General features: G+C 48.5%; 1 protein-coding gene across 1 annotated transcript; it reads left to right on the top strand.

The window, feature by feature from the left end:
* The first annotated feature begins 12,188 nt into the window (after positions 1 to 12,188).
* Positions 12,189 to 23,459, top strand: SLITRK3 (SLIT and NTRK like family member 3). The gene is made up of 2 exons (XM_041405832.1): positions 12,189 to 16,360; positions 23,417 to 23,459. The coding sequence occupies exon 1, from the start codon at positions 13,649 to 13,651 to the stop codon at positions 16,151 to 16,153; it is 2,505 nt and encodes an 834-aa protein (XP_041261766.1). The 5' UTR covers positions 12,189 to 13,648; the 3' UTR covers positions 16,154 to 16,360; positions 23,417 to 23,459.
* The last annotated feature ends 2,685 nt before the right edge of the window (positions 23,460 to 26,144 follow it).

The following is a 26,144-nucleotide window of genomic DNA, read 5'->3' as shown; positions in this document are numbered from 1 at the left end:
TTTCCTGCAGACAGGATGGAGATGCACACACCTCCCGCCTCCCTTCTGATCATCCCCACACCGCCAGGCATTCCTCCCAAAAGTGCTAATGTGGGACTGAAATAACCACCAGCACACTTCCCTGGGGCTGGAGGAGGAGCTCAAACCCCTCACTATTCCCAAAGTGCCAAGGATTCTGGCTTTTGCTGTTGGGAGCACCCGTGCCACAGGCTGGGCGTGGAAGGAGCCTCCATCGCTGGCACCACTGGCAGACAGTCGAGACTTTCCAGCTCTCCCTCAAATTCCTGCCTCTGTCTGTAAACCCCAAATATCTCTCTCTGCTCCCCTCCCCGTGCACAAATTGAAGACCATGCCCTTCCCTGGGTGGCTGAGCTTTGTTAACACATTTCCCTGACACTGCAGGGTACAGAGAGACTCCGAAAGGGAGAACATCCACTGGAAAAAAAAAAAGAAATATAGCTGACTAAGTAGGAGGGGGAACAAAGTCTGTCATCTTAACCTGTCTGTCATCCTAACCCAGAGAATTCTCTGCTCTACTTACTTGGCTCTGCCTTTATCCCCCTCCAAGTTTAGGGCATTTGAGCAGCACCTGGTTACCTGGGAAATCCTCTGCTGTGCTAAAGCCTTGTGAGAAATAAGGGAATGCAGGCAGAGGGAAGGTTTAGTTCAATTTCACGATGCACCAAGTACAAAAGATCTGTCTGTGAGTAACTCCTAGGATTGTGCTCATCAGCAAAGGCCAATAATTCAGAGTGACAACAAACTGGAGACCTCTCTAAGGTACAAATGGCTGGAAAGAATTAATAATTATTTACTGTCCACCTACTCCTCTAGGTTTGTGTCCCAGTTTGACCACCCTTGCCTTGCTGTATGTGCAGAAATTATGGCACTGCCAAGAGCTGCTGCAACTGGAACTACGAAGCAAAGAATAAAAAAAAATGCTTAAGAAGATGCATTAAATAATGATCAAGACTTATAAGGAGCTAGTGAAAGGTAACATTGTTGTTATTGTCATCACTGTTGTTGTTGTTCTTGGGGGTGGTGATGATGATGAGAGTTGTTGTTTGTCATTATTATTATTATTAAGTAGGTGAAAATCACACAGAGCAAGAGATTTGCATCTCATCCTGGGCTGGGATGCAGCTCTGTCACTAACCTGGAGATTTTATATTATTTCTAATATAAATTATTACATTTATAATTTAAATATTTATATTTAAATATAAAATTATAAGATTTTATACTTTTACCATTATAAAATTATAATTTATTATCATTATTAATATAATAATTCTAAAATAATAGAAATCATTCTGGCACACCAAAAACCCAGCTGTAGCCTCAGTAAATCCAGCATGCAGAGGAATCCCAGGCCAGGGAGCTCTGTGCTCAGGGCTGCTGCAGATGGGCTGGGCTGGGTTTGCCCTGATAAGGCTCTCACGTGATGCTGCCTTTGGGTTGCCAGCGAAAGTCCTGCAGATTAGTGTCCCCTGAAATCTCCCTAAGCAGCTCTAATGCCCTCAAATGTGCTTGCTGTGGCTCACTGGGAAGGCTGCACGGGACAAAACATTAATTATTTGCTCAAAAATAGAATTTCTTTTTATGATTCCGATCACCGTGCGCTTCCCCGCTTGGGATGCGCCGCTGAGAGCTTCACTCCTTTCTCTAAAGTCTGGAAAGAAACTCAGAATGTGACCCTGCTCAAAACTGCAAAAAGAAAAATCAGAAGCAAAAGATTTTTACCTTTTTCTGTAATTGAATCCAGCTGGCCTCCTCCCACCCTGCCTCGCAGTCATTTACAGATATGCAAATGGAGGGAAAGAAATGGTGCTGGTTGCATCTGCATTGCACACCAAGGAACCAGACAACGCCTCTGTTCTCACAGGTCTGCAGCAGTTTTGCCATTCTGCTGCTTTGTTTTTTTGATCCAGCTCAGCAGTACAATGTGTTTTAGTCATATGTTTAAAATGAAGGAATCGGTCTCTACCTGGGTAATCCCGGTGTTCCTTTGACAACCTGAAAACTTTAACTTCTACAGGGTTTTCAGGATGCAGAAGAGCAAGGAGAGGTGGGAATGGAGCTCTGGCAGGGAGTTCCAGAGGGCCTCATCTCCCTTGTGCATTTAAACTGGAAAATTGTTCAAGTTTGAAGGACTCTTCAATGGCGCCATCAGGAATGAATTCTTCCCAAAAAAACCCTACTGCTTAAATGGCAAAATAAAAGATTGCGGTTTAAACAGCACAATTTCACAACTTAACAATGCTATCTTTAAATATTAAATAAGCAAGAAAAAAGATTTTGCACTAAATCCCACCTAAAGTCCTGAAGAAGTTGCTGAAGCAAGGGGCTGGTTTAGCAGCTGGGGTCCAACCTTAAAATCAGTTAGGGGATTATTTGGGGCAAACATCAAGCATCAAATATTGGATCTGCCTCTATGGCTTCTTCAGAAAAATAATGAAAATGGTCTGTTAAAATTAGTAACCTTTGGGAGAGCTATACTAAGACTTGACTGAATTTATTAGGCCCTGATAAGGAGTTGTAGGTTTGAAGAGGGACAATCACAGGTAGATTCACATGCTCTGGTCACTGGCTGGAAGCTTTTGTGTGTGAAGTTTTTGTTTCTCCAGTACTCTGCACAGAGGGAATCCTTGGCACTCCCACGGTGTAAATTATTATTATTATTATTATCATTATTATTATTATCATCATCATCATCATCATTATCATTATTATTAATCCTTATGTTAGAATATTTCCATCTTCAGAGTAACCTCTGTGGGAAAGTGCAGAAGCTTGCTGGGAGGTGAAAACAGCTGCTCTAAACCTATTTTCATTGATTTTTTTTTTTTTTTTTCCTAAAAGGGTTAACACAGTAAAACACAATTAGCCTTGAATTATCCTGGATTTGTTGGATGTTTAGCTTGAAACATTAACATCACCTCGGCTGCTGTGGCACCATTTCACTTCAGCCTTTTGCTTCAGCCCTGGGTATGGCTCAGCAAGGAGGGAAGGACAAATCAGACAGCACCAGCTCAGAAATATGCTCAGAATTCAGCAGCCTGATTGCTGCTGACCACCCAGAGGACAGGTGTGACACATATTTGTGGGCTTGATTGTAAACCAATATCTGTTCATTTCATTTATGAGCCCATTACATGTTTTATTTTGACAGTTCCACCGCCGTGTTCCTGCCGTCTTCTGGCCATAAACTGCTCACAGTGGGATGTGGAGCTTATTATTCGGTGTGTGGGCACTGAGAACCCCACAAGCTGATGAACTATGGACAATTTATTCATTGGATTTTAAGCCCAGGTAAATCAAGAGCTAAAAGGGAGCCACGCTCACACTCCCTGGAACTGCAAACATTTGAAACTGTGGAAGTGGGGAGGAAACTGTTACGGATTTTACATTCCAACATTACACTCATGCCTAAGATTTTATCTCTATTCAGGAACCCCAATGCTCAGAGCTTGCTGTAAATCTGCTTATTTGAGATTCTTTTCCCAAAGTTCTGGTTTCTGGAAGGTGACTTCCCAAGGTATTTTCCAGCTGTGCAGCCAGCCAGGGGGAGATGGATGGTGCAGAAAGAGAGAAAATGATGGAAAATAAACACAAAAACCTTTAAAACTTGAAGATGTAGACAAATAATCAAAGAATGCAGGTGTGCAGGCATGTGGGTGTTTGTGTATCCAGATATCCAGGTATATACTTCCAAAAAGATGATTTTAGCAAATTTCATTAATTCAGGGCCTGGATACAAAATTCCCAGAACATGAGTTAGCCATGTTGATCTAGAAACCTTCAATTCTTTCTTGTTACATTATTTTTGTCATTGTTTCTATTGGAATCTGGTTCCAAATCTGCGTTTTACTGGATTTTCCTCCTGTGTTTATTGACAATATATTTATTTTAAAGACTGTAGTACATGGTCACAAACAATTTGTCAGTCAACATGAACAGCCACAGGATTGTGGGGTTGTGACCTCCTTACCAGTCTCTGCCATCTTCTCCATCAAATATATTTTATATCAATCTTTCTAGTTCCAATTTAAGACCAATTTCTTGTTCTCTCTCTGATGTTATTTGTAGAGAGTAAAGTGTTCCCTTTATTTTTAAACATAATTTTGTATAGTTCAAAAGTATTGTCATTTTCCTTCCACTCTTCCATTCAGAACTATCCTAATTTACTCTTTCCTGGGTGAGTCTGACTTCTAGACCTCTGATTCTCTTTGTACATCCACATGTAATGATTCCCTGCATGCAGTGACCAAAAATGACAGTTCCCAAAGTTCCTGGTGAAAGAAACTTGGCAATTTTTTAAAGCTGCCAAAAACCTCAGAATGTGAAAAAGAAAACCAGCAATTTTCTTCTTCAACAAAATTATATCAGAGAAGGAAACAGGGCACTCCTGCATGTAAAGTAGACAAGATATTTGATTTCTGATGGCAATATCCAGAAGGATTCCTGGCTGGTGGGAAAGAGGGAGAGCAGTTCTCTTCCAGAGGTCACTTAGAGCTGGAGGCTGAGGAGGACACTCAGATTCCTCAGCTTGTTCTGGCTCTCACCATTTCATAATTTTAGCATAAGAAAAATTATATCCTAAGTGCTTGCTAATGAGTTAATGCACCATGCACTGGAAACCCAAGTATTGCAGTGTTTGGTGTTAGGAGAGAGCCACAAGTTCAGGCCCCAGATCTCTTTGGCCATTTTTAGAGGTGCATTAGTCCACAACTTCCATTAGGGATGAGTGAAATGGGAGTGAGTCAGCTCATCTTGAACTTCCCAGCTGAGCCCATTTTGGATGAAAGGTCACCTTCTGTCATTGGGAGCAAAAACAAAACTGGGGCAAGACTTGCAAGAGCATCATTGTCACCATCCCCTCCATGGCTGGTAAACTCCTTTTTCTATGAGATTAAAATGATTTCATCTCACTGCCTCTGCGCAATCAGCTCTGTCTCCATGTCCTAACTGTCCTCAAAGAGGAATCCTGGAATCACAGACTGGTTTGGGTTGGAAGGGAGCTTAAAGATCTCCCAGTGATCTTAATGTCCCTGCCATGGCAGGGACACCTCCCACTGTCCCAGGCTGCTCCAAGCCCTGTCCAGCCTGGCCTTGGGCAATTCCAGGGATCCAGGGGCAGCCACAACTTCCCTGGGCACCTATGCCAGGGCCTCACCATCCTCACAGCCAGGAATTTCTTCCCAATATCCCATCAATCCCTACTCTGGGTCAGTGTGAAGCCATTCCCTCTGTCCTGTCCCTCCATCCCTTCTCCAAAGTCTCTCTCCGTGTTCCCTGCAGCTCCTCCAGGCCACCCTGAGCTCAGCCCAAAGCTTCTCCTCTCCAGGTGAACAATCCCAGCTCTCCCAGCAGAGCTGCTCCATCCCTCTGCTCATCCTGGAGCCTCCTCTGAACCATGCAAGAAATGGTGCTGCCAGGGATCTTAGGAGAAGGAGGAGAGGGGGAAGTGGAGAAGTAACAGCAGTAAACAGAAAATTCTGGCACCGCTGGACTAAACGGAAGTGGCACCACTGACATCACTAAAAGTAGGCTCAAGTCTGATCTGAAAAGCAATTTAGAATATGAGCTTTGCTTTCCAAATGAGCAGTAAGTGCCTTGCTTCACCCAGAATTCGGTGCTTTCTATTATATTTTAAATTGATTGGCTTTATGGCCCAGTCCTGGGGAATTGCCCTAGCATGATCTCGTCTGACTCGTGTTTCTAATTCTGGCAACTCTAAATCCAGATGCCCTGAAAATCCAGGCTGTTGCTTACAGCACACACTGGAGGTTAATCTCCATTTTTGCATACCCAGGCAAAATGCAGGAATTGGGATGTATGGAAGATTAGCCCACAAGGTGAAAAGGAAAGGAAGCCAAAGAAGAAATTGCAATAGAAAATATCCACTTGCAGAGTGTGGAGGTGTCAAAATAAACCACAACCATTATTCCACAACAAGAATTCAAACAGGTTTTTTGCATTATCTAAGATTTTTCTAATGGGAACAATGAAGTTGGCATCTGAAGGTGTGTTCTGCCACCAGGGCCTGTGGGCAATGGATGGAGAGATTCAGAAAACACAGTTCCAAGTCCATGCTTTTCCTCTGTGTGGTCCATGTTCAGCCTCATTTAGGACATTAAAACCTCCACTTGGGCTGCCAGGTGACAAGAAGCCTCTCTACTGAATAAAAAGGGTTAAAAAGGCTGCAGGACGTTGTTGTGATGGAGGAAAGGAGGTTGTGGGCCTTTCTCCCACTTACCAGGTGACAGAACAAGAAGAAACAACTTTTAGTTGTGCCAGGAGAGGTTTAGATCAGGTTTTATGGAAAAATTCTTCACCAAAAGGGTTGTCAAGCACTGGAAGAGGCTGCTCAGGGAAGTGGTGGCATCACCATTCCTGGAACTGATTTAAAAATGTCTCGATGCCCATTAGGGACATGGTTCAGTGCTGGGTTAATGGTTGGACTCGGTGATCTTAGAGACGTTTTCCAAGCTAAGTGGCTCCATGATTCCGGGATGTGGCTGCAGAACTGCCTCTCTGAGGGATGGGAAGGGCTGGAGGAGCCCTCTCAGGGCTGGAGGCTGGCTCAGAACTCTCAGTTTGGGTGGGACACATCACCCTGGGAGCATTATTTTGCCTTGCATCCGTGCAGGGAATTCCAGCTGCTGCCAGAGGAAGCTGTGCATGCCCACCCAGGGCTGTGAATCATGCCAGGAAAGGCTGAGGAGAAGCTCATATATATAAGTGGAGTGTGGAGGTTTTTTTGACACTGGCTATAATAAATATCAGCACATTTAGAAAAAGAAATTGTGGGCTTAAAGGGAGAAAAGAAGCTACAACTGAGTGTGGTTCACTAGAAGGAAATACCCAAGGCTGCTGAAACATTAGATAAAAAAATGATCTTGAAATGTCAGGAACCAGTGAGGATAACAACTGTCAATTTTGTCCAATAAAACCTCCCTTTTATTTAGCCTACTTTTCTCTTTTATTTTTAATAGCTATCCATTAAAAATGCTGCACTTACAATTTGCTGGTATTTGCTGTTCTGTTTTAATGCTGTCTATTAGTTCTTCCCTCCTTTCCTTTTAATATTTACACATATCATCAAATGCTGGGCAAAATTTTTCTGCTGGAAAAAAGAAAAATCCCAGGAGTGTAAATCAATTACAAAAAACTTGCTACTGAGGGCATGGCTGGGCTTTCTGTGCTGCTCCAGTGTCCCATGGAGTTTCAAGTAGCTGAGGACACTTTTACATTATAAATAATCCACGTTAATTTCATTTGGTGCATTTTTATTTCTTAACTTCATCAGAAAACAGCACAATTGTCGTGAAAAAAAAATAAATCAAGTTATGCCTTAATAAATAACTATTAATGAGAACGCTAAGAAAAAATTGTGGCCAGGAGCCTCAGTTTGACATAAGCTACTCCAGCCTGAAGGATTCCAGCTGGAAAAACCCAGTTTAAAATTCTTACACTTCCTCCATTTCATGTGCACTCAGCAATGCTTATGCAGCTCAGATAATCCGTGCCTGTACTTTATGTATGGCGTGGCAAATGCCAGCAGTGTATGGAAAACAGGATCTAGCCTGCAGCAGAGCAGCCAGAACGGGATGAAGGGAGCTCAGCAGCACCTGAGCCTCGGGCTGAGCTCTCCCAGTGCAAACAGCACCCTCCAGCAGTCAGGAAAACCTCTGCAGTGGCTTGAGGGGGACAGGAGCACCCCCTGCATCCAAATGGGGACCCCTTGTAGTGAGGCTGAGCTGTTGATACAGCAAGAGAGGTCGTGGTCCCTAAAACACCCCTGGGACAATGTGACAGAGATTTAACAGACATAGTCTCTTCCAGAGAAGGGCTAGAGGTAAATTCCAGCTGATGATTCTGTTTCTCTGCCCGTGTTTGATAAATTAATTAAGGAACAGAGAGGGAATAAGAAAAGTGAAGCCTCATAAACTGCTTCACTAACTGCTGCACAGAGAAGACTCTCAATTCTCATTTTCCTCTATCAACATTTTCAAAAATACTAACATTTCTTTTTCTTGTTAAATAATTTCTAAGATAGAATCCCAAGAATATTTGAAAGGGAGAGGGGAACCTCAATATTAAATATGAAGACACTGTGCAGTATGGAAATCTCATGGGGACAAGGAGAGGGGTCATCAGGGCAGGGAAGGAGGTTAAGCTGAGCTTTGAGCCCAGTCTAATGGCATGAGCCTCTTGCAGCCTGTGCAGCTGGGAGTGTTTCTGCCCAGGGCCACTCTCTGTGTGCTGGAGAGCTCAGCTCTGTGTCCTGCACAGCCCAGCACCCTGGCCTTCCCTAAATTCCAGGATTCCCATCTTCCACTGAGGAACACAGCAGGGAGAGCCATGGGATATTCCTTCTGAGCTCTGGGCCTGTCCCTGGAGCACAGGCTGGCAGCTCTGCCAGCCAGGAGATCCCAGCAGGGATCAATGACCCCATCAGGGAGCAGCACACCCTGCTGGGGCCCCCTCTGCCACCCTGGGCTTCCCACAGCTTCTCCTGCCCTGGAGCTGGCAGCTGGAGGCCATCCCTGACTGCCCAGCAGGGCTTTTGGGCAGAAATGAAGCTGGAGCTGTGTCTGAACCCTCCCAACACTCAGACCCAGCACCCCAAACTCCTCCTGTCCTTAACAACCCCAGCGAGCTGGGAAGCAGCTTCCATTTGCAATAATTACAGCAGAGCTTCCCTCCCCCTTGCACTCTTTATTGCTTTTGCCCTTGCCATGGATTGCTGGGGACAGAGAGACTATTAAAGCTCAGAATATTTCTTTCTAGACAGTCAGGGCGAGCTTTGGGAGAAAACTCCCTCTTTTCTCTCCACCACTGCCACTTCTGCTGGGAAGGGAAGGGAAGGGCAGGGAGGGGAAGGGGATGGTTCCCACTGCAGGCTGCTGGAGCACTCCGTGCCTGCTGAGCAGTGACTGCAGCAGGGGAACGCTCTCCTCTGGTGGAAACAGAACCTTGTTAGGATAATTCTGCAAGGTACAATAATTGCCCAAGCAGCCACCTCTAAGTTGGGTCTCCCTCCCTTATTCTCACAATAAGGGGGGAAAGGTGCATTTCAGTGATGACAGCTGAGGCTGGCATGAGGCAGCCAAAGGGCACCTGCCAGCTCCCACCCTGCTGACAGCACCCCCACAGCTCCAGGATGGGCTTTGGCAAGGAGATGGCTCGCTTGCCAATAATAATAATTATCATTAATAATCGAGTGACGTCCTAATCTTGGTTACATCAGCCGTAGCCTTCCCCGGAGCTGCTGCCAGTTGCACTCACACCGGTCTCCGAGCAGAGACGCGGGCCGGGAGCTGCCGTGGCTGGAGGGAGATGCAGGGGATGGCCCGCGGTGACTTCTGCCTGCTGGCAGAGGGGACAAGGGGACATGGCCTGGACAAACCCTGCGAGAGCCGCCTCTCTGTGTCGATTTGAGTCTCCTCAGCCCTCTGAGGGGCATAAAGGATGGGAAGGGAGGTGCGGGACCGTCCCTTCCCTCCTCCTCCTCCTCCCCCGGGGCATCCCGCGGGGCTGTCCCGTGTCACAGCCGGGCAGGGGCACAGGGGTGTCCGTGTGTCCCGGGGCGGCTCCTGCCTGCGGGGGGACCCGGCGGGATGTCCGTCCGTGCCCGCAGCGCTCCCCGCTCCGCATCCCATGGCCATCCCTCCCCTCTGCCAGCCCCTCCGCACAACCCGACGGCAGCAGCCCTGGCGAGGAAAACGAGCGATATTCGGGGGCGTTTGGGAAAGATGCAAGGTCAGGGATCCCCCGCGCACCCCGACCCTGCCCCACGGGCGGCATCCATGGGGAAGGGGCGCTGCCCCCCAAACCCAGCGGGGTTTGCTCCCTTAGGTCGCTTTCCTGAGTTGCTGCCAAGCCGGCCGTGCGAGCTTGTTGCGAGAACAAACTGTTGTGATTCCCCCTTTGGCCCTTTTTCCCCGCCTCCCCCCCGTTCCGAACGGGGGGTGTCAGTGCACGGAGCCTGCCGAACCCCATGTCGCTCCCGCGTCAGAAAATGAATGATGCAGCAATTTAATTAGGAGGGAGCGGTGCGTCCATATTGCACCGGTGGAGGAGAGCTCGGCAGCCGGGCGAAGATGCTGCGCGTCCGCGGGCGCGGAGGCTGCGCCCCTGCCCGCGCAGAGCGGCCCCGGGGCGGCGGGACCCCGCGGAGCCCCCGGCTCCTCCCGCCCGCACCCGCGGCTCTGCCCCTGAACTTTTCTCTCCCGAGCCGCGGTTCCAGTTAAGTCTCTCCCGGCCGAGCCACCGCGGGGTGCGGGAGGGGGATCCGCGTTCCGCGCGGAGCGGGGGGTGCGGGACGCCCCGGGAGATCCGCGGGGATCCGCGCGGATGTGTGCGCGGGGCCGGGCGGGCGCTGTGCGCGCAGGGATGCGCAGGGCTGTGCGCGGGTGCGGACGGCGGGGATGCGCGGAGCAGCGCGGGGCTCGCCCCCTTCCCTGCCCGCAGCCCTTCCCTCCCGAGCCCCGGGGCAGGCAGAGCCCGCAGCCCCCCGAGCCCCCTGCGCACCTCACCCACCAACTTTCACCCGCTGCGCCCCCTCCGCGGATCCGCCGCGCCCCGCGCAGCCCCGTTACCTGCGGCGGCTCCCGGGGCGGGCGGGCACCGCGGGCGCGGCCCCTCCGCCTCCGCGCACACGCCGGGAGGATGCGGGAGGTGCCGGGAGTCTCCCCGAGGTGTTTGGCTCTGCGGGAAGCTGCGGGATCCCGGCGAGGCTCGGGGCGGGAGCGGCCCCGGGACGGGCGGGCAGCACCGAGCGGAGGAGGCGGTGGATGCGCGGGCAGCGGGGCGGCCGGAGCGGGACCCCCGGGCTGCTGGGACCCCCGGGCTGCTCCCCGCCACATCCCTCGGCTGGCACTCGCAGTCAGAGCAGCTCTGATTTCCTCCCGACTTGGGCTTTTTGTTCCCTGTTTTTCCCTCCGTTTTTTTTTTTTGGAAAGGGGAGTGGGGGGTGGGTGCAAATTCTGCCCCATCCCGGCGGCTGTTCCCTGTTTTTCCCCCCGTTTTTTTTTTTTTTTTGGAAAGGGGAGTGCGGGGGGGTGGGTGCAAATTCTGCTCCATCCCGGCGGCTTTTTTTCCCCTCTCTGATTCTTCTTTTTCCTCCCCCATCTGCCCGTTTCCCACTTCCCATCCTCTCCGCCATCCAGCCCCCTCCTTCCCTCTTAAAAAAAAAATAGGAGAGAAAAAAAAAAAAAAAAAAAAAAAGGATAGGGGGGAAAAAAAAGAAAAGGCAGGGGAAAAAACTGTGTAGTCAGGGCTTCCCAAATGCGCGCCCCCGACCTGAAGCCGAGCGCGCCCCCTCCGTTTGTTCCCCTTCTTGAAGCTGATTTTCATGACGTGGAGGAGCCTGATCCAGGGCAGGAGCGGCAGCGCACACACACACACGCGCGCACACACACTCACACACACGCACACGGCCCCGCAGCGCCCCGCACCCCGCGCACACCCGCGCACGCAGCGCACCCGCGCTCGCCGCCGCGCCCCGCCGCCCGCTCCGCGCTGCCGCTGCTGCCCGGAGAAGGCGGCGGCGGCGCTGGAGCCTGCAGCAGCCCCTCTCCTCCCTCCTCCATTGAGTGTGCCAAACAGCAGCTCTGCATCCTAAAAAGGATCATTGAGGGGCTCATTGCATTCCCAGCACGTTTCAGGCTTGCTTCTTTTTTTTTTTTTTTTTTTTTCCTCCCTTTTTTTTTTTTTTTTTTGGGGGTTTTTTTTTTTTTTTTTTTTTGGTTGGTTTTTTTTTTTTGGGTTTTTTTTGTTAGTTTGATTGTTTGTTGGTTTGTTCCTTTTGCCTCAGCTTCAGCAGGAGTAGAGAGAGAGGGAGAGAGAGCCACAGAGAGGGAGAGGCAGAGACAAACCAGCAATCTTTAAACTCGAGCTTTCTTTTTTTTCCCCCCTTCCTTTCTTTTGCCTTTTTTTTTTTTTTTTTTTTTTGGTAACGATGTGCTAAAATCTCTCCTGCAAACCGGTAAGTACAACCTTTCTGGATCCTTTTGTTTCCGCCTAGGGTCAAAGACACCCCCCTCTTCCAAAAAGAAGATATAATAATCCTCTTTATTTATTTTTTTATTTTTATTACAGCCCTTGCAGAAGAGAAAGAACTTAAGTGGCTAATATTTTGCAAAGGAGACAGAGAGATTGATACTGCAACATAGCTCTCGTCTCTCTCCCTTCTCCCCAGTTAGATGCTGGTTTTAATTGCAGAGGGTATTTCTCTTTTCGTGCTTTCAACCATCTCCTCTTTCCCACAGGGGAGGGTTTCATTTGCAAGTTGATCCTAAGGATTTCTGTTCCTCTGGCATTTCTCTCCCCTAAATGCATCTTTCTGCTCTTAAGTTTACGGATGGGGGGCAATTTTTTCTAGCTCTTACACGAGGAAGGCAAAAAGGACCTTTTTATTGGGAGATTGAGACTAAAAGCAATGATCGCTCCGAATCATTCTAATGGGCATTTCAGGGATTCAAGGAAGGCTGCATCACCACTGCTATTATTCCCATCCTTAGCGTTTCCCTGTGCCCATACATTTAAAATATCTGGTGAAAGGAAGGGTGAAACCATATGTTGAAGGAGCTGCATCTCATTAGGGCAGTATTATTTTCATCTGATTGGAGAAGAATGGTGTCTTCATTCGGAATCGTGTATAGTAGGATAGAGAATTTATCGGCTGGTAAGTGTCAAGGTATTTTTTTTGTTCCACTTTCAGCTTTTTTAACCGGGTCTCCTGCTTGGTCCTGGGGGCACAAAATGCCCTAATCCAAGGCAGGCTGAGCGTTTCAATCCTAGGTGCCTCTTCAGCTGTCACTTCCCTTTAGATCTGCTGATCGCATGGGCATGTGCTTTAGAAAGATTAATCATCTCTAAATGCTTTAATCAGCTAAAATGACTAATATGTGGTGTGTATTTATCTGATAATATACCAGTTGCATTAATTCACCGGCACATTTGCGAGGGGAAGATTTCCTTCCCAATCAGGGTCGTTAACCATTTACTCCGGTGAAGATACTGTGGGGGTTTCTGAGAGGAGCCGTTCTGCCAGGGACATCAGCACAGCTCTCACATTCCCTGGAACTCGCGTGTGGAACACATCGAGCCGGGAGGGAGGGAGATCGGAGGGCGGAGGTTCAATAACTTTGGGAGTTTGCATGGATGAAGGATGTGGTGCGACACTGGAGAAACGTGCCCACACTTGGTGTGTTTCCCCCCACCGGAATCGAGGCGGGCTGTGATGGCTCCCGGGCTAAAACTGCACCCGGGGATGAGATCCGGGCAGTTCCGAAGCCTGGGAAACGTGGAGAGACGCAACACGTTCGGTGTGCTCGTGGTGCCGTGTGGGGCTGCATGTGCTGTCCTCTTTATAGGTGGCATTTACCACGGGGAAGGGAGCGAGGCAGGCTGCTATCGCGTGATGGAGCCCTCTAACATCTCTCAAGTATAAATCAGGGCAAGGCTCGCCCAGCCGACACCCCTGGAGTTGGTTGGGAACGTCTGCCCAACAATTGCTGAACTTTCCAGGAGCCCGACATGAGTCCAGCAGGTAGGGGCTTAGGAAGAGGAGAGGGGCAGGGCAGAAATACTGAAATCTGTGTTTCTCTTCCCGTTGCAGTTTTGTAAACACCAACAAATGATGAAACCTTCCACGGCAGAGACGCTTCATAAAGGAAGGATGTTGTGGATAATTCTTCTAAGCACAATTGCTCTAGCATGGACTACACCTATTCCCTTGATAGAGGACTCGGAGGAACTGGATGAGCCCTGCTTTGATCCATGTTACTGTGAAGTGAAGGAGAGCCTTTTCCATATACATTGTGACAACAAGGGATTTATAAATATTAGTCAGATAACAGAGTCGTGGTCGAGACCTTTTAAACTTTATCTGCAGAGGAATTCCATGAGGAAATTGTACACCAACAGTTTTCTTCACTTGAACAATGCTGTGTCTATTAACCTTGGGAACAATGCACTGCAGGACATTCAGACGGGGGCTTTTAACGGGCTCCGAGTTCTGAAGAGGTTGTATTTGCACGAAAACAAATTGGACATTTTCAGGAACGACACTTTCCTGGGTTTGGAAAGTCTGGAATATCTGCAGGCAGATTACAATGTCATTAAACGGATTGAAAGCGGGGCATTTCGAAACCTAAGTAAATTGAGGGTCCTTATCCTAAATGACAATCTCATCCCCATGCTTCCCACCAATTTATTTAAGTCTGTGTCCTTAACCCACTTGGACTTGCGGGGGAACCGCCTCAAAGTCCTTTCGTACCGCGGGATGTTGGACCACATTGGCAGGAGCCTGATGGAGATCCAGCTGGAGGAGAACCCGTGGAACTGTACGTGCGAGATTGTGCAGCTCAAGAGCTGGCTGGAGCGCATCCCCTACACCGCTCTGGTGGGGGACATCACCTGCGAGACCCCCTTCCACTTCCACGGGAAGGACCTGCGGGAAATCAAGAGAAGCAAGCTCTGCCCCATGCTGTCTGACTCCGAGGTGGAAGCCAGCCTGGGCATCCCTCAGCTGTCCTCCAGCAAGGAGAACGCGTGGCCTACGAAGCCTTCCTCCATGCTGTCCTCCTTCCATTTCACCGCTTCTTCTGTTGAGTACAAAACGTCCAACAAGCAGCCCAAGCCCACCAAGCAGCCCCGGGCGCCCCGGCCTCCCCCGACCCCCCGTGGCCTGTACCCCGGGCCCAACCAACCTCCCGTGGCTGCCTACCAGACCCGGCCCCCCATCCCCATCATCTGCCCCACCGGCTGCTCTTGCAGTTTGCACATCAACGACCTGGGCCTGACGGTCAACTGCAAGGAGCGGGGATTCCACAACATCTCCGAGCTCCTGCCCAGGCCCTTGAACGCCAAGAAGCTGTACCTGAGCGGGAATTTGATCCAGAAAATCTACCGCTCCGATTTCTGGAATTTTTCCTCCTTGGATCTCTTACACCTGGGGAACAACCGGATCTCCTACGTGCAGGACGGGGCGTTCATCAACCTGCCGAACCTCAAGAGCCTGTACCTGAACGGGAACGACATCGAGCGGCTCACCCCGGGCATGTTCCGGGGCCTGCAGAGTTTGCATTACCTGTACTTCGAGTACAACCTGATCAGGGAAATCCAGCCGGCGGCCTTCAGCCTCATGCCCAACCTGAAGCTCCTCTTCCTCAACGACAACCTGCTCCGCACGCTGCCCACCGACGCCTTCGCCGGCACCTCCCTGGCGCGCCTCAACCTGCGCAACAACCACTTCTTGGCGCTGCCGGTGGCCGGGGTGCTGGAGCACCTGCACGCCATCGTGCAGATCGACCTGAAGCTCAACCCCTGGGACTGCACCTGCGAGCTGGTGCCGCTGAAGCAGTGGCTGGAGGCGCTCAGCTCCGTCAGCGTGGTGGGCGAGGTGCTGTGCGCCAGCCCCGAGCCGCTGGCCCGCCGCGACCTGCGCTCGCTGGAGGGGGGCGGCGGCGGCGGGGGGGGCCCCGGGGAGCGGTCCCCGGAGAAGGCGCCCCCGGCGGGCCACGTCTACGACTACATCCCGCACCCGGTGACCCAGATGTGCAACAACCCCATCTACAAGCCGCGGGAGGAGGAAGAGGCGGCGGGCGGCGGCGGCGGCGGCGAGGCGGCCGAGCTGCTGCGGGGCGGCGGCGAGCGCGGCTTCGCCCACCCCGCCGCCCCCGCCGCCGCGCCGGAGCCGGGCAGCAGCTACCGCACCTTGCTGGAGAAGGAGCAGGAGTGGAGCCTGGCCGTGTCCAGCTCGCAGCTCAACACCATCGTGGCCGTGCACCCCCAGCACCCCGCGGGCGGAGGGCTGGCGGCGGGCGCGCTCGGGGCGGCGGCGGCGGCGGCGGGGGGAGCCCCGCGGGACCGCGACCGCCCGCCGCCCTGCGCCGTGGGCTTCGTGGACTGCCTGTACGGCACCGTGCCCAAGCTGAAGGAACTGCACGTCCACCCCCCCGGCATGCAATACCCGGACCTGCAGCAGGACGCCAGGCTGAAGGAGACCCTGCTCTTCGCGGCCGGCAAGGGCTTCCCGGACCACCAAACCCCCACAAGCGAATACCTCGAGTTAAGGGCCAAACTCCAAACCAAGCCGGATTACCTCGAAGTCCTGGAGAAGACCACGTACCGGTTCTGACCGCCGCCCCGCCGCCCGCCCGGCCCCGCCGCCCGCGAGCAGAGGATACAGCTGTGCGCTCTGCCCCGCCAGATGTGCGCGCTGCGGGGCAGGGCCCTTCTCAGATCAGTAATCGACGAAGTGCCTTCGCAGACTTTTGCCAGCAGATGTTAATCAATCATTATTTTTTATACTGAAACTGAGACTTTGACTGTGCCATGTCTAAAGGTATATTATTATTATATTATTATTATTATTATTATCGGGGATCTTTGTATTGATCCTGATCAAGTAAATTCTATGTGTGTCTCTTTCTCTCTTTTTTCTTTTCCCTTTTCTTTTGTTTTCTTTATTGTTGTTTGTTTTGTTCGTTGGCTCTGTTTTTTTTTCCTTTTTAAATTTTTTTTCTTTTTCCGTCGGCAGTAAACTTCCTTGATATTTTCCCTTGGAGGGGAGGGGGAGGGAAGATGGCATTTTCTGGCCTGCTTTCTTCTTGCCCATCATGGCACAGATTCTGTACATTTATTTAAAAGAGGAAAAAAAAAATAATAATGCAAAGAAGCAAACGAGCGCAGTTTGCTGCATGCCTGGAAACTGCAAGAGGGAAGGGAGGGGAGGGTCTTGCTCGAATGTCTCACTCTTGTCTCTCTCCCTCCCTCGCACGCACACTCCTCACCCTCACCCTCCGCGCACCCCCCGCCAGCCCAGCCCCTCCAGGGGGGCTCGGGGGCCGCGGGGGGAATCCCGGGGGCAGTCCCGGGGGCTGGGGGAAGCCACCCGGAGCCGAGCAGCCCAAAGGATGTCAGCACGTGGCGCACACACCTAGGGGATGCTCAGTGACACTTCATCGTGACGCCATGGTTTTTTTTGGAGGACATCCGCACTTTCCTAATAAAAGCGACATGCAAATATACAGATTAAAAAAAAAAAAAAAAGGAAAAAAAACAAAAGCTAATGGGCACCTCTCACTAACAGCTTTGTAGGAAGCACTTTTAATGTTTTCTCTCATGCACCCATACACGCACACACGCACACACACACAAAGGTACAACAATGTGCATATATTTATTCTGTAATTTCAAGTGAATATAAATTGTAAAGGTAATGTTAAATCATTGTACAGTGATGCGTCTGGTATAGCTTTCCTAATAAAACGTTTTGAAAAAAAATGCATATATATATATATATATATATATACACCCCCAAATATATATATATATATAGGAATACAAAGCTTGAACCTGAAACTTCAGCTTCCTCCACAGAGATTTCCTTCCCCCCATAACCTTGAACGCTATTTTATTAATAACAGTTCGATGCACTGTGATGTTAACATAGAAAAAGAAAAAAAAAATCCTGTACAGCGTCTCTTGCCAAGATACCACCCGAGACTGTCACAAATCCGATTTGCGATCTGTATCCCTGCCGCACTGTCCTGACAGTTAAAAATATCGGGAAAATTGGGAGCGCATCCCGCCGGAGCGCTGCTTCCCGGCCTGCTGGAGGCACCGGGAGGCACCGCAGGGATGTTGCCGGTGCTGGCAGCGGGGTGAGCACTCAAAGAGCTCCCACCCCTCCGGATTAAACCGCATTTCCAGTTTGGAATGGGGGGATGCGGTCTGGGAAAGCAAAGCATCCCAGAGGCCGCGCCGCCCTTCTCCCGCTCCCGCGGCAAGCGGAGGGAGACCAAAGACCATGGTATTTCCCTGCCCGGGCGGGTCCCGGTTGGTATCTTGTCCACGTTGGTGTCTTGTCCCTGGCGGTGTCGCTCTGTCCCGCTGTCCCTCTGTCCCGGCGCTGTCCCCGCTGTTGTGTCCCCGCGGGTCCCGGGCCGGGCGCGGAGCGCGGCCCCTCGCGGCCGCCAGGTGGCGCCCCAGCCCCAGCGCTGAGGGGCGGCGGCGGGGCCGGAGCGCCCGGGCTCGATCCCGGGATTGATCCCGGGGTTGATCCCGGACCCGGTCCTGGACTCGATCCTGGATTCCATCCCGGCCTGAAGCCGTTCCCGACGCCGCTCCCCGTCTCCGTCCGCCCTGCCGAATGAACCCGCGGGCGCCTTAGCCAGGGACGGGCGAGGCCGCCAAGGGCAGCCCCCACAGCCGGGCGCTGCCCTGAGGGCCTTCAGAGAGTGGGGTCAGTCCAGAAATTCCCAGTGTGTCCATCAGCACCATTTGTCTGAACGGCGGTCAGGGTGGTTTATCCGGGTGAATCGAGGTTATTCCCCCAACGGTGCTGCTGGGAGCGCTCCTGCCGCTGTCCTGAGGGGACCGGGGTCTGTCACCTCCTGGCAAAGGGTCACTTTGCCAAGGTCACCCTCCCCACCACCTGCTCTTCCTTGGGGAACAGCTCGGTTTCACCCCGCACAATGTGTTTTAACAGAGATAAACCCATAAATATTTGTTCTCCCCACCATGTCGCTATTTATAGCTCCGGGCAGGATGCTCATGGTGAGCTTTTTCTCTTGGAGAGTCGTTTCCCCAGCCTTGGCAGCAGCTGTGCGTGTCTGGAGATGGAGGGACAGCTCCGAACCTCTGTAAATCTGGCATCACCCTCCATGCTATCAGTAAAAATATTACACATTGCAATTTTCTCTGTTGAGTTGAGGTTGTGTTTCCTCACTGCTGCCTTCAGCTCTGACCCGTTGGGGTTTGCTCATTTGTTTGTTTTGCTGAGTTTTTAATAGATAGTGGAAGAGCATGCACGTGCTAAGAGTATTAAACATGCAAGTGCAAAGGCCAGATCCTTCTTATCATAATTGTAATAATTACATTGATAAGCCTACATGCAAGTGATGCGTGGAGCTGTATAAATCAGGTTAAAGTACAACCCCCAGTGAGAGTGGTGCTGTATACATTTGGCAATGTCCTCAAAGCCCCAAGTGTTCATACTTGTATCCAAATAGAGTAAAGCCGGTTGCAAATAATGTTTATATTTTAATTAAACTGCAGAAAGGCAAGAGAATTTCATCCTTACTACAGGCAGTAATCTCACCTGTGGACGGTGAGCAGATCTATTTATTCAGTGGAAATAAATTTGTTCTATGAGAATGGAATTTTGTATTAAAAGAGATAATTTTTGGCTTACGTTGAGTTATTTTTCTTTCCTTGCGTAGGAAACTTCCTTTCTGTTGTGTACTGAGATGAGTTGGGGATGATTTGCTCTGGAAGTGTTGACAATGTCTAAGTGTGATGTCTAAAGGGTGTTTTGATGACTTTTATTTTGCTTTTTCATTGTGTTGAGCTGAGGCTGAGTGGGTAGCAGCATTCCTTTCTCATTGCAGGAAAAAAAAAAGTGGATCCATCATCTCTGACCTGCAGTGGGTGACACTTTGCATGCTCCAAGCCAGGTTCCTCCTAATTAATAGGGAGCATTAATGATAATTCTGTCTTTATCAGCAGTAGCATTGGTAGCCTTAATGCTACTGGGAAGGAATCAAATAAAGTCAAATGATCTGCAGTTGCATTGGAGCTGCTTGATGGGATGCTGTGTGAAATAAATATTTTTTTAGCTGATTTCATGGTTTAGCTGATTTCACCTGGTGTCAGCCTGAGCAGCTCAGCCTGTGGCAGTAAAACCTTCAGCAATTGTTTGGTTTATTCCCTCACTGACCATTGAAATTCTTCCTACAGGTGGAAAAGAACAGCAAGGCCAGGTAAGCCCCAGTCCCAGCCAACAGCTGCACGCAGGGAAATGGAAAGGATGATCCTGGTGCTCAATTATTGGTGCTTTTTGTGTTGTCTGGATGTTGTCATTGATGTCACCATCACATTGTACCCTAGGTTAAAAAATTTGTTTGGAAATGGCTTCATGGATCTCTTGAGTGTATCAACAGCCATAGAAAGATGTCAAATGTTACGGTATGAGTAATAATGTGAGTTTTGGAAAGTCTGTTGCCTACTGCTCTGGTTAGAGTGTTATTGAAGAGTGAGAATCTCATTCCTTAGGAGCTTCAGTGAACATGAGTTAAGCTGTGGCAGCTCCAGATTTTGCCAGAGACCTTTCCAGACAAAACCACCTTTGAATGTGGCAGCACAGCTGATTTGGTTTTAAGCTAGAAATGTGTGGGTTTGTCCAACTTGTTCTCTGAGAACTTTGAAAGGAGGGAAAGGTCTCTCCAAAATGTGAGGCTGTTCTCCTGAAGCGCTCGGGTGTGCCAGCAGCACTTGATGATCTCTGTGCTGCTTCCACTTGCTTCAAGTGTCCACTTCACACGAAGAAGATGTGATGGTTCGGGTTGAGGTTTAACAGGAATGTTCACGTGAAGAGCAGCATGTAGAATTTGGCCCTAAGTGTGGGAGTTCATTGCTCAGGACATTGCTTTACCACGGGTGCGACTCTGGGCAGCGCTCCAGCCACCCCGGGGTGAACTTGTTCCAGGATTGCCCTTCTTCCAAAGGCACTCGCTTTTACAACGTGCATTTATGGACACTGGGAAATCAGGCTGCTCTGTGCTGCATATTCCTATTTGCTGAGTTTTTCCAAGGCTTGGTTTTCAATCTGTAGCTGAGGTCCTCAGTGAATTTATGTACGTATGTATTTGTGTGTACACAATTATGTCTTTGTGTTGTACACAGTACAACACGGTTTTTCTCCATGGGGGAAATGCACATCGACCCAGGATGTAGCTCACAACAGCTCTTTGTACAAAAAAATCCTATTTTTTAATTCTGGTGTGAGTGGAAATACACTTTTTTTTCCCCAGTTCTTGAAATATTTCAGGTTTGATTGGGCCGTAGAAGGAATTGGAATGTGCTTGGAACAAACCCTTGAGTGGGAATGGAGCGGAGGCTCAGTTCTGCTCCCTTGGAAGCCAATGTTGAGACACCACATTATGCTCAGTTTTAGTCAACAGACTTGAATGAAGAGCAAAATCTGATCTCAGAAAATTACAGCATCTATTAAGTGGATTCAAGTATTTTGAGACAAGTACTCCATGGGACTGTTTCAGAATAAAATGAGTAATGGTACAGAGAAAATGGGTTTGCCATCAGTTCAGTGATTCTTTGATTGACCTCACTCACAAATTAACCGAACAATCTCTAAGACTTTTGATTTTAAAGACAAATTTGTTTAGCTCTAATGTCATTGGTGACCAACTAGCCAAGAAGATTACTAATGTAACCATTGCAAATTATTTGGAAATACTTTATTAGTATTATTTTTTCTCTTTGAGGGCAAGAATATGGAGGTCCCTTCCAACCCAGGGCATCTGTTCTTCTGTGATTGACAGGCTCTGACAACTGTGTTTCCTACAACTTCTTTAAAATGCCTTTTCCTTGATCCTTGCAGTTTCCCAGTTGTAAAATTCTCTCCTTATCACATTTTTATTCAGGTTGTTGGGGCAGTTTGGCAGATTTCTATGAAACCATTGACTTTGCTCAGAGAGCAAAGCACAGAGTTCCCCAGGAGGCTGCTGGGGTGACACTTGTAGGTTACTTTTGATCCCTGTGGAAGCATTTGGAAACACTTCCCTGTGGTGGCATTTTCTCTGCTAAATTGTTCAGTATTGTGTTTTTCAGGATGCTATCAGATGGATAATTTTTGTGGGAAAATGAGAGGAAAGGGCTCAAAGAGCAGAGCTGTAGGAATGCCCACATTCATGCTGGGTGGTCTCTGTAGGGTGGGTGCTGCATCAATCCTGATATTTTTGAATGTTAAGGTGTTGATCTGCAGTGTAGGGTTTTTAGGCATTATTTAGAGGTGTAGACATGCAAGACTCAGCTGCTGGGTACCTTAAAAAGAAGAGATATGAACAGAGGGCAGAGCAAATATAAAATATTCACAACCAAGTCCTATGTCCTGAATCTTTAATGTCCATTTACTTTACTTTTTCCACTAGAATTTTCTAAATCTCTCAAGAATATCCTATATGTTCTATGAATCCCGAAGAGATATTTCAGGTTAGCCAAGGAGTGACTCTCTCTGTACTTGGGAATTCCAACAAATGCCACTGCCTGTGGAGGAATATGCTGCCCATGGCATGTGGCACAGCAATTTGGCTTGTCCTTGGAGCACGGTGCCAGGGAGGGAGGTTCTCTGCAGTGGTCGGATTTTGCAGTAAGGCTTGAATGATTCCAAGCAGGAATTCCTGAATTGTGATAAACCACTTTTGGAATGGGAAAGACTTCATTTGTGCTGCTGCTTCTGGTGGCACTGCCATCCCTGCCAGTGGTGGTGGCTGTTGGCACCATTCCTGAGGAGGGACTCCTGTGACAGTAACTCTAAAAACCAACCAAACAACCAGAAAAAAGCTGAAGAAATGTTTGTGACTTTTTGTCCTGCAGGGACCTTATCTGAAGTCAATGACATTCCCCAAATGTTACAGTGGCATTAATATATGGCTTATGGGGCTTTTATGCATTTTTTTATTGCTTTCCTTTGCTTTTCCAGAGACAGTAGGTGGATTACACCTTAAAGAATTATAGGAATGTGTTTGTTGATCATTTTTTCAGGCTGTACTTGTTTAAAACTAAGTCAGTCCCAACAGTAACTGTCCTAAACTGAGTTTTATAGAAAGATACATAAACCTTTGGTTTTGTACTTGGTCTCTAAATTATTTTATGTGTTTAAATATATATACATAAAATGTCCATTATCTGAGTAACCCTTGAACTAAAGTCCATCTTTGAACTTTGGAGGCTTTGCAAATCAAAGTTTATTAATGGTTTGGGTTTGTGGGTTTTTTTCTGTTCTGTGATTGTTCAGTTTGTTTTTATCACTGGTACGACCAGAGAGAGGGAAACATTGCAGCATGAAAATTCTTATGACAGGACTTTCATTCTTGTGCTTCTTTTCTTTGGAGAGTGAAGGAGATCTGCTCCAAAGAGCACAGGAATTGCCACTCAGAGCTGAAATGTCTTCACTCTGCTGTGTCCTGAGAGTGCCCAGCACAGTCTGACTCAAAGGGAGATGCTAGAAATCCCCATTAGTGAGGTTTCAGGGCTGGATGGGACCAGCCAAGCTGCTCCACATGAGAAATCCTTGGGTCCTGCACTGCTGGAGCCACTGGCCCCATGTGCACTGGGAGCACTGAGAAAATTCATGTTGTGTTTCTTAGGGGAAAAACGAGCTTTACAAAAATTAGGTAATGGATGCTGATCACTTAAGTTTGTCTGTCTTTTTTTAGGGAACACATCCAGGTTTCTCTGGTGCTGTTGAATTGCCATGCAAGGGCAGGACTGATCAGTTGTCCCCAAAGCACTGCTGGAATAAATCTGTAGCTAAATGCATTCTTCTTAATCAGAGAGACATTTCCTGTGGCATCACTTCTGTTATGTTTTCTTGCAGTGACCCAAAACCCTGGCTGCTTTGGAAAGTGGATAGTATTGGCAAGCAAAGAAATATGGCAAGTAAAAAGTCTTTTTTAGATCCAGTTGATGTCAGTGTTTTCTTCAAAAAAAGGGCAAGCCCTGAGGGATCCTGAGAGGAGTCAAGGCACTGATTAAGGCAGAGAGTAATTGTTCAGTCCATGCTTAATTATCCCCTTCAGTTTTAAACCAATGAAGAATTGTGGATGTATCTAATTGATGTGTATATATATATATATATATATATATATTCCTCCTGTTAGCAGTGGGGGGCTGTGACACTGCAGCCATGGAGGCTGATGGAAGGAAAGGCAATGGTTAAGCTGTGACAAGTGGGAATTTTGCCAAGGCTGACAGTGAGAATGGCACCTGAAAGTCAAGTGCCTCTCACTGGCTTCGAGACAGACAATAACTACATGAAATTCTTGTTGCAAACCCTTGTTTTAGAGCAGGTAACAAATAGCTCCCAGCCCCTATTTTTCCTGCCTTTAGCCCAAGCTCTGACCAGCCTGCAGGTCGCTGGCATTGCCAGAATTGCTTTTACCTGTCTGCATGCACAGATCCTCCTTGGGCTGAGGACACACCCTGACCCCTCTGTTCGTGCCTGGAGTGGAGACCAACTGAAAACACAGTTCTCTCTGTTGGGTTTTTCTGTAGAGTGGTGTATTGCACCTCGAGACTTCCCTCTGCCCCGCCTGGAGTGCCCTCAGCTTGCTGGCAGCCTCGCCAGGTTGGCCGTGGTGGTGTCACAGGCCTTTGCCAACCAGAGCCAACCGGAGTCTGTCCAAGCCTTCAGAGCACAAAGCCCTGATAAGAAGGATCTCTAACAGGTACGCAACAGGGAGAAGGAGGAGATGTTCCTAAAATTAGTCGCTGTCAGCTCCAAGCAGGAGTGAGTGCCTCGTGTGTCACAGAAACGCTGAGTATGTGCTGTATATACTGTGTGTAAATCTAAGTATGTACCTAGAATTACACTATTGAAGTGTAAAATTCAATCTTTGCAAACTTCTGGGAGATTCAGGAATGTGGCTTGCTTTGGACTGTAATTAAAATGTGGGCATTTTGGTTAAAAATAGCTCCTTTCCGACCTACATTCCCGATGTAGGTCAGTGGAGGCACTTCTCAGACGTATTAGCATTTTGGACACTTAATCTTAGCAGCATATTGCCTCTCCTAGAATAGGTTAGGAGAGGCAAGGCAGGAGGAATTGCTGCATCTCGAGTCACCCAGAGAGGTTGCCAAGTTTCTCAGGCACCAAGAGGCAGAATAATGAGGATTATATTTAATTTGGGCTGGAGAGACAACCGTGGGGTGTTGAGCAGAGGCAGCTCAGATCATCTTGGCTCTGTGGGGGAGGGAGAATTTATAACTCTAGCTGGCTCCAAAGCAAGCTGTGTGTGCATTTGCGTGTGTATATATATTTATATATATGTATATACAAATCTGGATGTGTATATAACACCCTGTGTATATATGTATGTATGTATGTATATGCCTACAGTGTACAAAATGTGTATCTATAGAAATGTATACATTTATATGAATTTCTATTTCTCTATATAAATAGTCATGCAACTAAGGGAAATCACATTTCCATGGCGTGTCCTTTTCTGTAACACCCCCCCAAAAAGAAGCTGCTTCCATTGATGTCATATTGGAACAAACAACCTAAATTTTCTTTTCTGTTTAAAAAGGAGTGGTGCTTAGTGGCTGAGCACAAGCCTGGAAGGTTTTTACTCTTCCAGAGGACTTCCAGTAAATCATGAGCTGCTCCAGAGCTGTTCCATATTTGTGAAATAAAGGGGTGGCCAAAATGACTCAGGGCTGGTTTTATAGGCAAAGGAAAGGGGTTGCTGAGTGTGCATTGGAAACCTCTGCTATGCTCTCGGAGTTTTGATGGTGAAATATCTGCACTGCTAATTACTCTGGTTGCTGTTAATTTCCCAGCAATTGGCTTGAACAGGGGAAAAAAAATTCCTGCTCTAAAGTAAGTTATCTGAAGTCTGATTATGTTGCCTCAGTGATATATGGATTTCCATTTAGGGTCAGGATGTTGGGCTGTAAATCAAGAATCTGAGCTCAGTGAACATTTAGTTTGGGATGTGTCTTTTCTGTTCTAATTGATTTTAAATAATTTCAATTCATCATCAGAACGAGCTATACCTATACCTTAATTCATGATAAGCTCAAAGAATTTCTCATTCACATCAGGGTGAATTTTGCACTTGATTTCGGTGGGGTTGAACGAGGTCAGAGCGTTTCATTCAGCACTGGCATAAAAACAATCTTGTAGTTGTGCAACTATTAATTCAAATTGTAATTTTGTAATAAAAGCAGCCTAAAAATGATTTGCTAGTTACGTATTCTATGGTTATAGCACCTTTTTATGGATAAGATGTGTTGGAGTTGTTGCTGGTTTTGATTTTGTGTTGCTGATCCTTACTCTGGGTTTGGCCCCGGAGGCAGAAGCAGCTCAGCCCTTGGAATACAAGGCCATAACACGCTGCATTTGAAAGGAAAAGCTGCAGAGTACTGATCCCTCAGCATTCCTTGAGCTGTGTGCTCAGAGTGATGCCTGATTGCTGAATTCCACATGCATTGTGCAAATATTCCAAGAAATGTAGGTCATGGGAGCGTGGATTTGTCACGGGCATTTTGGCTCCCTGTGGCAGAGCCCTTGTCCAGTCCTGCAGAAAAACCTCCTTGTG

Source organism: Onychostruthus taczanowskii, unplaced genomic scaffold, assembly GCF_017590055.1.
Source record: "Onychostruthus taczanowskii isolate IOZ18803 unplaced genomic scaffold, ASM1759005v1 scaffold24, whole genome shotgun sequence".
Taxonomy (NCBI): domain Eukaryota; kingdom Metazoa; phylum Chordata; class Aves; order Passeriformes; family Passeridae; genus Onychostruthus; species Onychostruthus taczanowskii.
The sequence above is the reverse complement of the archived record's forward strand: the minus strand, read 5'-3'. Positions and strand labels throughout refer to the sequence as shown.

Excerpts from the sequence above, each read along its gene's own strand:
- SLITRK3 (XM_041405832.1), top strand. The coding sequence starts at position 13,649 with ATGATGAAACCTTCCACGGCAGAGACGCTTCATAAAGGAAGGATGTTG.